This window comes from Etheostoma cragini, chromosome 24 (assembly GCF_013103735.1).
Source record: "Etheostoma cragini isolate CJK2018 chromosome 24, CSU_Ecrag_1.0, whole genome shotgun sequence".
Lineage (NCBI taxonomy): Eukaryota > Metazoa > Chordata > Actinopteri > Perciformes > Percidae > Etheostoma > Etheostoma cragini.
Window position 1 is genome coordinate 7303486 of NC_048430.1, and position 13143 is coordinate 7316628.

Sequence of the window (13143 nt, forward strand, 5' to 3'; positions counted from 1 at the left end):
GAGAGAGAAGGGGGGGGTGGGGGCAAGAGAGGTAGAGGAAGACAGTGTGGGTGAGAGAGTAAAAAGATGGTGGAGAGGACGGGGGAGGAAAAACGGCGCGTTATAAAGAGAGAAAGAAGAAGTAATGCTCAAGGGCTGCTTCCCTCCCCAAAGATAGAAGATAGTGTTCAGTCCATCTGTCTCTCCGCTGCTGTCATCCCTCTTTCTTTCTGCACCATCTCTTTGCTCCCTCAGTCTTAAGCTTTTTCTCCCCTCCTACAAACGTCATTCAGATGGTTGAAGAGGAATGCTAAAGCCCGTCTTCTATCAAACATGTGCATCATCGTAATGTTTAGGAAGGAGAGAGGATACAGGGAAGAGAGCTCAATAGATTCTGGACTTTTGAAGCCGATTGGTAATCCAAAGATAACAACAAATTAGTTTTAAAACCTCAACAAAAATATCTTATATACAAATGTCAATACTCATCTATTTGCTCGTGTTCTGTCATCTATTTGTTGTTCTTGTACACACCTTGGTGCTCCATATTTTCTGCTAAAGACATTTATTGTGAAGCACTCTAACGCTTGTTTTAAAAACCTTTGCCAGTTTTTGCCCTGTCATCCTTCCTTCAACCCCCCATATTCCCTTTCTCTCGCTCACCCACATTCTCTCTCCTAGTCTCCCCCCTTCTGACTCCTCTGTGCACCGTCTCTTCTCATTATCCTGCTCTTTTGCCATCTTCCTCCACCTTTTCTTACTCACCCATCTATTCTTACTGTATATATTTATACTGCCTTTGCTCCTCCCTCCTCTTTTGTCCCTTTCCTCACTCTTTCCCCTTTTCCTCTCGCTCCAAATTGTTACCACTTCCCCCTTTCCGCCTTACCTTTTTCCTTTCTCCCTCCTACTTCCCCACCTCCCTCGCTTTGTCATCCTTCTTGTCGCCTCCCTCCTCTTCCTTCTATCCTTGTTCCACCTCCAGTCTCCCACTTCACAGTCCGATCAAAGAAAGTTAAGTAGGCCAATGGCTGTGGTGGGCGTCAAAGGGCTTAAGGTGTGTGTGCGAGTGCATCTTTGTTTCTTGCACGTTATTAGACAATTTATGCTGGTTATCATTAACACTGTGTGGGTGGAGGCTGTGTGTAGAATGTAGTCTGGAAATGTACATTGCTCACATAACTATTTGTACAGTTACTCCAGGATTTCCAGCATAGTTCACATTTAGTCTTTAGTGTTTGTTCAGATTGTTATGAAAGTGAATAAGTGATTAAATAAGTGAGAAAATGGCTTTAAATTATTACTCAATCTTACTACAGTGTTAGAAATATTTCCCAACATTTAGGGCCCTCTTTTAATTATCCAAGCGCACGGTGTGAAGCGACTGGTGCAGGTGTTAAGGGCGTGTCCAAATCCACTTTTGCTAGTTTGATGGCGGAAAAATGGGTCCGTGCGCCGGGCGCACGATTCAAAAGGGTTGGACTTAGTGTCTTCATTAAGTCATAGGTGTGTTTTGGATGAAATGACATGCAATAAACCAATCAGAGCGTCAGCTCCCATTCCCTTTAAGAGCCAGGCGCGTTTGTACCTTGACCCGTTGCGGTTATGATGGACGATATGCCGAGCAGGAAGGAGAGATTTTCCGAAGAAACTGATTTGCATGTGTGTGACGAAATCGTGGAAGCAGATCATATGACACTGTAATATTAAATGTATCTATGTTTTGCATGTTGGTGTGCTGCTGCACACAAACGTCCCTGTATGTGTAACAAGCATAATGTGCGTGCGTGCTTAGGCGCATTTTACCAGTGCGTAAAAATAACTGCATTATTGACATTAGATCAGATTTTTGTTGGTCAATGGCACGATCACTTTCCTCTGCCTCAAGATGGAAAGAATTCCCCCCGGACACACCTCCCCTGTAAGACCAGCACACCCATGGGTGCACAGATGGGCGCAGGTGCATTTGATGTTTAAATGACGTAAACGCTGGACAGCACAAATGCGTCGATCTAAACCTAGAAAAAACACTTGCGTCCTGCTTTGTGTTGGGCCAGGTGCAAGAAAAGGCCCTTAGGCTTCTATTATGCTCTTTACACATTAAATGAGCGCAATGTCTTCATAAGAAAAAGCTGATTTAGGAAGAAGAAAGAGAAATGTAATAGGTTATGTATGGGACGCAATTAGAATCAGGAAGGAGTAGGACGCTAACTTCACATGTGAAAGTTTACTCTTAAGGGTGACAAATCATTGTTCCTCTTTACAGTAATACTGGAGCCACATGGATCGTTCTAATCCAACTGTTAGGTTTCAATTTCTCCTCATTTAGTTGCTGTGCCACTAAATATCACATTATACCAACAGCCACTTCTTCCATTGTTCTGTAGAAGACAGCGGCCGGAGGCATGACATTCACAGCTGGAGCATGTTCAGAATCCTTCTTTGTTTCGCCATCCGCCAACAACAACAAACAACCCCCCCCCCCAAACCCCCCCAACACTTGTGAGGGAAATGTAACGGCAAGTCCTTGTTTTCAGTTTTGGACGAGGTAATATTATATTTGTGAAACCCACTGAACGTTGTGTGGACAAGTGAACACAAAACACACGTTGACCCACCGTTTTCCTGGAAGTCGATCCTGACTTTGTTAGACTCTGCACTGGTGGCTCTTGTCCACGCTTGTCCTGCCTGCTGTTTGGTCCATGCGGTGATGTCACACCAGTAGAACCCCCTGTCGGACAACTGGACGCCCGCTAGCCGAAACTGAAACTCTGCCGGACCGGACTTTGTCAGAACTAGACTGTCTCTGAGTGGACAGAGAGAGCGATGAATACATTTCAAAATAAAACGCAGACTCCAGTTCATCCCTGTTCAACTGTTACTGTACACATACGGACCTCCTGTTGGGGTCCGTGGCTCCTCCGTGCTGTAGGACGTTGTCCGGGCTGAGACTCATGATGGTTCTCACGCTGCCATCCAGGCTGTCCTGCGATTGGATGAGCACCGAGTAACCCGCCTCACCGAGGTTCTCAGTGGCCACGATGCAGCTCATCTCAAAGGTAGCACCGCCCGCTGAGGCTTCACGGACGCGTTTGGCCACGACGTTCAGAGTGGGACCTGAAAATAAGACCAGTCAATCAATCCATCATAGAGCTGGGCGATATGGAGAAAATCAAATATCACGATACTTTTGACCAAATACATCAGTGTTGATATTGCTGCGGTATTGCAGGGTTGACTATTGGTGCTTCCACAAAACATGTACGCAATGAAATTTTAAATAAATAATCCCCAATAATGTGGATATCATGACTAAGTGGGGAATGGCAAATAATAGAACATGTCTGCATCACTCTGGTATTTCAGAAAAGTACATCACTTTACTGTTATGCAGCCTTTAAACCCAGGAAAAGACGAGGCTTGTGTCATTTCACGATATCCAAAATTTAGGACGATATCTAGTCTCATATATCGATATAATATCCATATATTCCCCAGCCCTAATCAATCGAACAATCTACTTAAAGAGGGACACCATTCAAACCCCCCCCCCAAGAGTGTCTGACGGGGGAAATCCCCAACAGGAAGTGATAAGCCATTACATCATTGAAACAAACATGCACACACGGACGCACACACACACACACACACACACACACACACACACACACACACGGACACACACACACGTTACATCATGGCTCAATTAGCTCAATTGAGGGCACCAAACTCAGCAAGTAAGACTGTAATAGAGAGGAAATGTGTGTGTGTGTGTGTATTGGGAATGTGAGAGGCTGAGACAAAAGGTCTACTGTTGTGTTGAAGGATTTTCTGGAGTCTGGAAATGATATGTAGACATTAGAGCTTATTCATAAAACCAAACAGCAGGGTTACTGGGACCGGCTGGTAGTGTTTTAGAGTTTTCGTAATCATGAATGTGAGTTAATGGTTACGTCTTTTTGAATTTCTCCCAAAAGTACCTAATTAAATCACAGAAATATGACCTGGAGTAATTTTCCCATAGCGCAAAAAAAAAGAAAAATCACTTTTTGTTGCTGATGTCTATCACAAGATTTGTATCCGTTGGAGGCCTGGGCATAACCTGAGGCCCATTTTGCCGATTCAAAATTTAGGTTGGAAGAATGGTTCAATAATTCAATAACATAAACTGCCACAAAGACAAAAACCAAACAGATGAGGGCAGAAAAAGAAAAGTTTCCTTACGTTTGGTATCCCATCGTACAGCCAGCTGCGAGCTCTGGTACTCGGCAGTATTCACAATGTCCCCCTGGCTGTTAACACTCCAAGCAGACACAGTGCAGACATACTGGCCCATGTCAATCTCCTACAGACGTGAATAAGTCAGTAATCAACATTACTAAATTCATTTTCAGCTGGAATTAGAGCTCATCTAACGTTAACCTCGGGATGGAGGAAATAACTGTTTTATACTGAAGTACTAACATTGATAGTAAAAATCCAGTTTTTAACGAAAGGACATTTTGGCCCAATGTTTTGGTAAAAATGATACCACATGTATTGTTATTGTTCTAACCAGCCTGATAAAATTGACATATTTCTGTTGTTATTAATCTGGTCATCAGCTACAGTAATATTCAGTCATGTTGTTCACCTGAGTGCGGAGGATTTGCAGTTTAAATGTGTCGGGCTGGACTCTGCTGAGAGACATCACGCCGCTCTTCAGCCTGTCGGAATACACCGATCCCGGCAACAGGTTGCCATAGCCGTCCAGGGAGCCAATGGAATGTGAGGTCTGAGGACCACCCCCTGTGCCTGCAGGTGACGGGGCAGAAAACAATGAGCCTGGTTTTAAGTTAATTCCTTTACATGATTCTGTGGAAAAACGCATTAAAAAGACTTTTGACAAAGGCTGCTGTGAAAGTACCAGGAAGTGGAGTGTGCAGCCAGGTGACACCCAGTCGGCCTCCCAGGGATAGATGGGTAATGTTGGTGACACGGCATGCCAGCTCTGTGGGTTCGGCCGTCATCTTGGGGTTCAGCACGGCTTCAAGGGTCACCGTGAAGCTCGGTTCTGGGTAGAAAAAGAATCTGATTAAACTCAATGTAATTACATAGTTTAAGCATTTAGACACAGGCATTAACAGTGTAATTCTATTAAGGGAAGGAGAGCCCTTCAAACCCAACTGCATTTTGAAAGGGGTGGTGATGGCCCAGTGGACAAGGTGTGGGAGATCAGGGTTCAATTCCCACTGTAAAACATCAACCAATGTGTCCCTGAGCAAGACACTTAATCGGTTGATCCAAAGGCGTGCCACCTCTGATATAAAGCAATTGTAAGTAAGTAAGTAAGTCGCTTTGGATAAAAGCTTCACCTAAATGACACGTAATGTAATGAAAGTAATGTAACAGGGCCAATCACTTAAGCCACAATCCTGTTCAGTTATTGTAGCAACACAATCCTAACCCCTACAGGGGTTGGAGATGAGGTGGGACGAGCCAGCTGCAACCACCATGCCACACTCTGTTCTAGGAAACACACCTAAAAACATACACAAGGCCTAATGAATGTAACAAAAGCCCAACCCAAACCCTTTGAGCTAAAAACCGCATTCATGTCCTGCAAAGTAAAACCATGTTATGGCTCAGCTTTCTCCACTATGTAGTCATTTCATTTATGGTCCAATCTCACAATCATTGGTTCCCTTTACAAATGAGACCCTGTCAGACAGGTGCTTGACATTTTACACGTGGTTTTTGTGTTTGGGTCAGCGCCCAAATTTGGTATTTTGGTCCTTAAATAGAGCGAAGTGAAAGAGCCAGACAACAGATATAGAACTGACATAACACTGTTACTTTTAGGTGGTGAGGCAGGTCCTCTTAGTCAGACAACCAGATTGCACCTTCACGCCTCGACGAACAGGAAACACACACACAGACTTCCACCTGCCTAACTGTGAAAGATATGTAACACACACACACACACACACACACACACACACACACACACACTTGCAGCATTTGTACATACAAGTAGTCACTGACACAAACCACACAGATACAGCAGAAACGCTAGAGTGTGCCTGATTGTGTGTTTGGCAAAGGAGTGGGTTTGCGTGATGTCATTTGGACGTCATACACACACACACTGACTAATACACCGTTACCATCTGTTGTGACACACACACACACAAAGTTTCTCTGCCAACTAGCCATGCGCCTCTCTCGTTGACATGTTGCCTTGTTTAGTAGAGCAGCTCGTCACCAGTTCATGAGTAGTACCAGTAAAGCACAGTATACTGGATCATATACACATTTAAATATTGTGTCCAAGCCAATAATGACCCATAAAAATTGCCTGCGGTCCATAACTGAATGTCATTCCCCCTCTCATGTCTTTAGTTTTCCTGTGGAAACAAAGTTTTTATAATAAAATCTAATTTAAAATCTTAAAATTACTACATAATGTAATTTCAGACATTTTAAAACAATTCAAGATCATGCAACAAAAAAAAAAAGAAAACACTCAGCTACAGCACTCAACATTGAACCAGAGGTTATCCATATATGGTTTATTAAGATCTAGCAGGTTCTTTTAGGGCTTAAAAAAATGATTATCAACACATCCCACTTGGTTCTGGTCGCTGCCGAATCAGATAAAGATGGATCCATATCATGACATAAACTGACCACGAGTACAATACTAAACAGACAATAACAACCCAGAAAATGTGTGAAGTGCACTACAGGCCCCGGAGAAGCAAACAGCCATCCAACACCCTGCGGTATCTGTAAATAACAACCCCCCCCCCCCCCCCCCCCCCCCCCCCCCCAAACCCCGTGTTAGTGATGCTGCCGACCTCATGTCATGTCCTCAAAACTGAGTCTGGCTCGTAGCTTCAGCCGCTCTCGCGGCCATTCTGCACTCCGTCGAGTTGTTTAGCAGAGCAGAACTTGTGTAAAAACAAGCTTTAAAAAGAATTTAAAAAAAGGCTCTATTAGTGTGTGGTTCGACGAGGCAGTAGAAGGAAAAAAATAGGTCAATGTCAATACCAAAACAAGAGCTTTCATCTGCATCGCGCTGCATATGTTCATTTTAAGAAGCTGCACTTGGTTAGAGGCTCTTAGTTTGCAGTAAATGGCGACAAACGTTCAACACATCTCATTCATTATTCTTTCTGCATAAGCAAAACACGCTAACTGTTCAGTTCAGACAGGGAAACCACTATTACCATTTCATTTCCATTGTTGATTAATTTACAGATTATCTTCTCTTTTAATAAACAATTTAAATGTCAGCAAATTGAGAACCATGTCCTCAGAAGGGATGCAAAGCCCAAACTGCTGTTTCCAGTGTCTTGGTTGGTTTGTTTGCCCAACGGCCCAAAACCCCTAAAGATATTCAGTTTATTATCATAAAAAGGCCAAGAGAGGCCACATATGGTAGCATATGGACACACACCAACACATACAGTCCAGAAGCCCGGCATTCACTGGAACTGGTGTTTTTTTTGCTTCGGCTCATTTACAGGTGGGCTGATCGCCATCACAACATGTTTGCCAACAATCAGGGGAGAGGAAAGTGAACCGCTACTGTTGGCAGAAACCAGTGCAACACACATAGCCAGAGAGCTGAACTCCCAACCATGGCAGAGTCGGCTGTTTCCAGAAACAGAAGAAAATGCTGTATTCTGCCAAAACAAAGACATGCGAGACAGACTGGCGCGTGCAGGCGTGTGCGTGTGTGTAGTCTGCGATTGGAAAACCAGATACGAACGAGCCACTGGATCCATTCCCTCTTTTTGTCAACACTCTGTGTCTGCCAGGACGGAGGACGAGCACTGGCCGACACACACTGAACAGGTGCACGGTCTTTTTTTACGTCACAGATTACAGCTAAATGTAGTCGGATTACTGACTACGGTCATCGGTTACCAAACATGCCTGGCTGCCAAATAACTTAATTCTAAACAGAGACAGCCATTTCTACACATTCAGTATCAGACAAATATTAACATGCACTCCCTTTTATGTAACATTTTGCATCATGCTACAGGATGCAGGTGTGCAAAAATCAAACATTTACCAAGCTTGTCATGTATGTAATATAAAGGCTGAATAATAAATACTCCTCAAATAATAGATGTAGTGTGAAAAGCATGCATCAACATTGGCTCCATACAGACAAACTGCCCTGGTTATAAGAGGAGAGCGGCGAACAGCCTGGATGCTAAACATCATAAAACCACACACTGGAGTTTCATACAGCCTGTGGCGATGCACAGCCTCCTTCATTTAGCTGCTTTCTGTTTCACCGAAGGGTACATTTTCACTGAGTTTAGGAAGCTGCTGGAGAGCTGCAGGAAGCGTCTTAAACTGTGTCCTTTAGGAAAGTAAAGTGCTAAGTGCTTTTCATCAGTCAATCCTGTATGAACAAAAGCAAGGAGGACTGAAGAAATCAGAAGAATCATTTATATTGACAAGTAAATGACTCTGATAAATGAATATTTCAAAAATAAAAACGGACAGTCAACCATGTTATGAGTGTAGATGTTGTGTAGTTTCATGACCACTATTTAGGTGTTGTATAGTTTGTATTTTTATAAATTTTATTTATCAGGCCTTTGATATATTTAATGTTGCCCTGTTTTGTTGCGACAATAAAACAAATTATTATCATATTATTTTAGTAAGAACTCATAAATAACTACAAATACCTAATGTTAGGGAAATCTGTTTTGTAACGTGTGCGTTTCCTGGATTATATTATTTATATATGACCGATATATCGGCATATCGGAATTTTAAATAACCAAATATTCGTGTCGGTATCGGCCTTAAAAATCCTTTATTGGTCGGGCTCTACTGAAGGCCCTTAGATTACATTCAACAGATGCCTATGTCAAAAAACAACTTACTTTAACACACATTAGGAGCAATTTGGGATTCAGTGTCTTGCACAAGGACTACAACATGTGTACTGGAGGTGAGAATTGCACCGACAACCTTAATGGCCAACCTGTTCTGCATACAGCAAGCTGACACTCCCATACATAGAGAAAAATGACAAAATGAACATTTTACAAGAAGCTAAGGATCACTGCCATTAGCACAGTGTGAACAAACGCACGTCCCTCATTCACTTCAATGACACTCAAATACGTGCAAGCGCAGAGTCCTTGTAGATTACCGTGTAACCTAACTCCACGGTTTACCTTGCAATCATCTAGACAGTAAAAATAAAAGGAACAGTTGCCACGATAACGCTTCACAGTTGAAAAAAAGGCCAGTCTGCTAACATTATAAACCGCTGTGCAGTGTTGGACATGGTGAGTCTTGAAACTCATGATCTATTGCTCAAACTGGAATTCCTCAATTGCCTTTGTCACTGATACTTGAAGGGACACGCCCGCAACAACAGTCAACAATAACAAGCGCAGCTTTAATATGAAGTCGTGGTGGTTATACTCCATGCTGTATGAAGACACGTGCCTTTATAGCCCTCGCTGATCAGCTGGGAGACACACTCCTGACGGGGTGTGTGCACCGAGGTCTCCGAGTGTCCTATCAGCCATGCTGGAACATTTCCAAACGGGTTGGAGTTGGTGACCTTACCCAGTGTGGGGGAGCAGCTGAACACAGAGATCCACTAATATTGCTGAATTCCTCATCCTGTCCTAACAAGAGACCGGTCAGGATGCAGAGAAACCCGGTTTGGACTGTTAGGTTCCAAATCTGCTGCTCCGAGCAAGTGATTTCACAAAGATGTACTGGTTTAAGTGGCTCAGCGGCTTTCTGTTTTTCCACCACAGAAGCGGAAATGTTGATTCTCATCTGGATCAAGAAGAAGCAGAAGTTAAATTCCGGCTTAGGGGAGCGTTGGGACACGTCGAGCCAGTCCTCCAGTTGGGCCTGGGATCGATCACATTTACCTCATATACCTACTGGCTGATGGCTGGGTGCTAATTGAAAGTAAGACTATGCTAGAAAACAGGCAGTCTGTCTCTTTTATACCTTTTTTTCCAACACAGGAAGCTGGGGGAAAAAAATAGCCGTCTGCCACGGTCTTAATGAGTCACCATTTGGTCTCCCATTTCCTTGTTCAATCCATGGTATATGTCCATAACATAATACTGTATTAAATAATGATATATGAATCACTATAAAGAGACTATAACAACTCCACAGCTACAGCTACTGTGGTGAATCCCATCTAATCATAATTGTCATGATTACCTTTGGGGGTATAGGGTTACCATAACTAATAGAAATAATAGATAACACCACGTTAATAACCATCCTTCAGGTTCTGCTGGTCTTTGTCATTTGGTTGCATTCTATAAAGTAATAGTTCACTATTAAAAAATTGATCACTTTAAATAGACTGAATGTTAACACCACTGGTGAGAACAACACTAGTTTGTAAAAAGGGATGGGTTAAAACCTTTCAAGCAACAGCTTGAGAACAAAAATGACACTAATCTCCATTAGGTATCCCACATTCATAGTTGCTCGATGCGGAAAAGCCGCTAGAACAGTAAAACAATCTGCCGTTGATACTAATTGAATATGAGTAAAAAGCCATATCTATACTAGTCTATGTCCACGACGTTCCACTTCCCGGTGCTCAGGTGCCATTGGAAATTCCTCATGTCGGCCGGGTGTCCGTCACCTTACGCTTTGTTTGTGTTGGCGTTCTAACCGCCGGTGGATTTCTGAGGACTCTGGTTACCTGGTCCTCAGATCTCTGCAGGGTAAATCCAGACCGCTAGTTAGACTATCTGCCCAGTCAGAGATTTCTGTTGCACGACTAAAACAAACTCTGAACGTACACGTTCCACCAAAACAAGATCCATCCCGAGGCTATATTAAAGCGGCACCATGACTCCGTCCGGTGCTTAGCACCACCCATGACGACCGTTATTGGTCTAAAGTAATGCCAATAAAGCAGAGCACGTTTTACTGTGTAGACTGGCCAGACCCTCCTCCACAGCGCTGTGGACTACAGAATAAATTATACAGACTCTCATGTTGTTGTACATATTCATTAAACATTATGATAAGCTATTAAAAATAAGACATATGAGCTGTCATGACATACAGGCAGGCCTTTATTGAGTGAAGTGCCTTTAATGACAACAATTCCAGCTGATACAACAGCACGCACAGGGGGAGTGTAGCCAAGGGTGAGAGGAGCTACACCCTCTTCAAGTGTGTGTGTGTGTGTGTGTTCTTGCCGTGGGGAGTTACTAAACAAGTTCTCAAACTTTTTGTGCTTCCTGGTAGGCTTTGCAGCAAAGCATTGTGGGAGGAGTGGGCAACCTCAAGGCCACACATCAATAGAATAGGAACTGACTGGTTGACAACACACACACACACACACACACACAAAGTTAAAGCTCACACTGAGGAGGAATGAGGATGAAATATATGAGCTGTAGTCAATTAGAAATGTTGCCCTCATGGTGTGTGTCTGTGTCGGCATACGCAGTTTGAAGGAATGTAAACCCTCAGGCTACAATGTAGGAGTTCCACTAGTGAGATCAGCCACATACCCCCAACACACACACACACACACACACACACACACACACACACACACACACACACACACACACACACACACACACACACACACACACACACACACACACACACACACACACACACACACACACACACACACACACACACACACACACACACACACACACACACACACACACAAAGATGGTGTTTGAAGCATGTGTGTGTGTGTGCACTCTGGAGAAAGTCTAGGTTTAGGTACATAGTTTCCACACACGTGCACTTATTCACGGTTGATTTATCTAAATGTAACATGGATCCTTAATGCTTTTGGATATTTCTTTGTGTCAAGATGGTACAACATGTTTGTTATTTTAAATAAAGGCTCCAGTTGACATACAGTACAGGATGTAGGATTGTTAACAGCACTACAACCAGAAACCACTTTGTGCTATCCACTGATAATTACTCATTTGGGTTAACCTCCTGTTTTGTCATTCTGAAACTACCTTGGTTAATTAAATGGGGAAAAAAAAACTGGTATTAGTTCTGCAGAACATCTGCCCAAGAGTCCTATGTATGGTAAAGTTCCTCATAAGGGGCAAGATTCCAGATCGGCCCATCTGAGCTTTCATTTTCTCAAAGGCAGAGCAGGACACCCAGGGCTCGGTTTACACATATCACCATGTCTAGCCACTGGGGGACCATAGGCAGGCTGGGGGAACTCATGTTAATGTAAAAAACCTCATAGAAAGGGACATGTTCATGCCATGGGACCTGTAACCAACGTTTTGTTTTATTACCTTTTGCACTATGCTACTATAAACCAAAGTCTTGCACTTTAATTTAGGCTACTGACATTGCAATGACATGGTATGTACTGTAGTACTTTCTGTGTATAAGTATATATGTGCAGTTTATAACAAAAATATATGTTTTTTTTCATGTGTGTTTGTCCTGTGTGGATGAAGGGGCTACAACTTGCATTTCATTGTGCAACTCTGAAAAGTAACCTTGGACCTTAAGTCAGATTCATGCCATTTCTGTGTTTAAAAGCTTTTAAATAAACGGAGGAAGTTGTTGACCACCGAGTAGGGAAGTCACAGCTAGACAAACAATGTGCCATCCATGTCAGAGAGGAAGTGACAATGGCACCAAAACACAGTACAGAGATGTTTGGAAGTGATGACAGTCTGTCAGCCGGTCGTGAAATATCTGTCAAGTGTTCCTGTTCTGAATTTAGACAGCATGAATGAATGAATTCATATATTTTGGATTATTGTGTAATGCATACAATAAAAGATGCCCAACCACATGGAATAACAAGACACTATTATAAAAAAAAATGGAAACAATTCACCACTGCAAAATGTTTTACAGTAGAAAAAAAAAAAGGAATATTTTGTGGAATTTCAATCTTCAGGAACTCTAAAATGCAATTGGATATCATGAAATTGGTCCCCATCAAAAGAAGCATTTCCTAATTTGCCTCATATCCAATATCCTGACCAATTAATACAAACATTATTTAATGAAAGAGGGGCGAACATGGCAGACTCATCTAAAACCAGAATGTTCAGGGATTAACAAGTAAGTGACAAGTTTCTATATTTTAATTTTGTCTAATTTCTATTTAATGTCCATATCATGTGGCATGCA

General features: G+C 42.7%; 1 protein-coding gene across 1 annotated transcript in view; it reads right to left on the reverse strand.

Moving 5' to 3' along the window:
* Positions 1–13143, reverse strand: part of si:ch211-132g1.7 (prostaglandin F2 receptor negative regulator) — a 47966-nt gene that overhangs the window by 18958 nt on the left and 15865 nt on the right. The window contains exons 6-10 of the mRNA XM_034864259.1: positions 4886–5032; positions 4613–4773; positions 4204–4324; positions 2877–3096; positions 2598–2785 (exon numbers count right to left, since the gene is read on the reverse strand). Coding sequence (XP_034720150.1) covers positions 2598–2785; positions 2877–3096; positions 4204–4324; positions 4613–4773; positions 4886–5032 — 837 coding nt within the window. The remainder of the gene's footprint in view (positions 1–2597; positions 2786–2876; positions 3097–4203; positions 4325–4612; positions 4774–4885; positions 5033–13143) is intronic.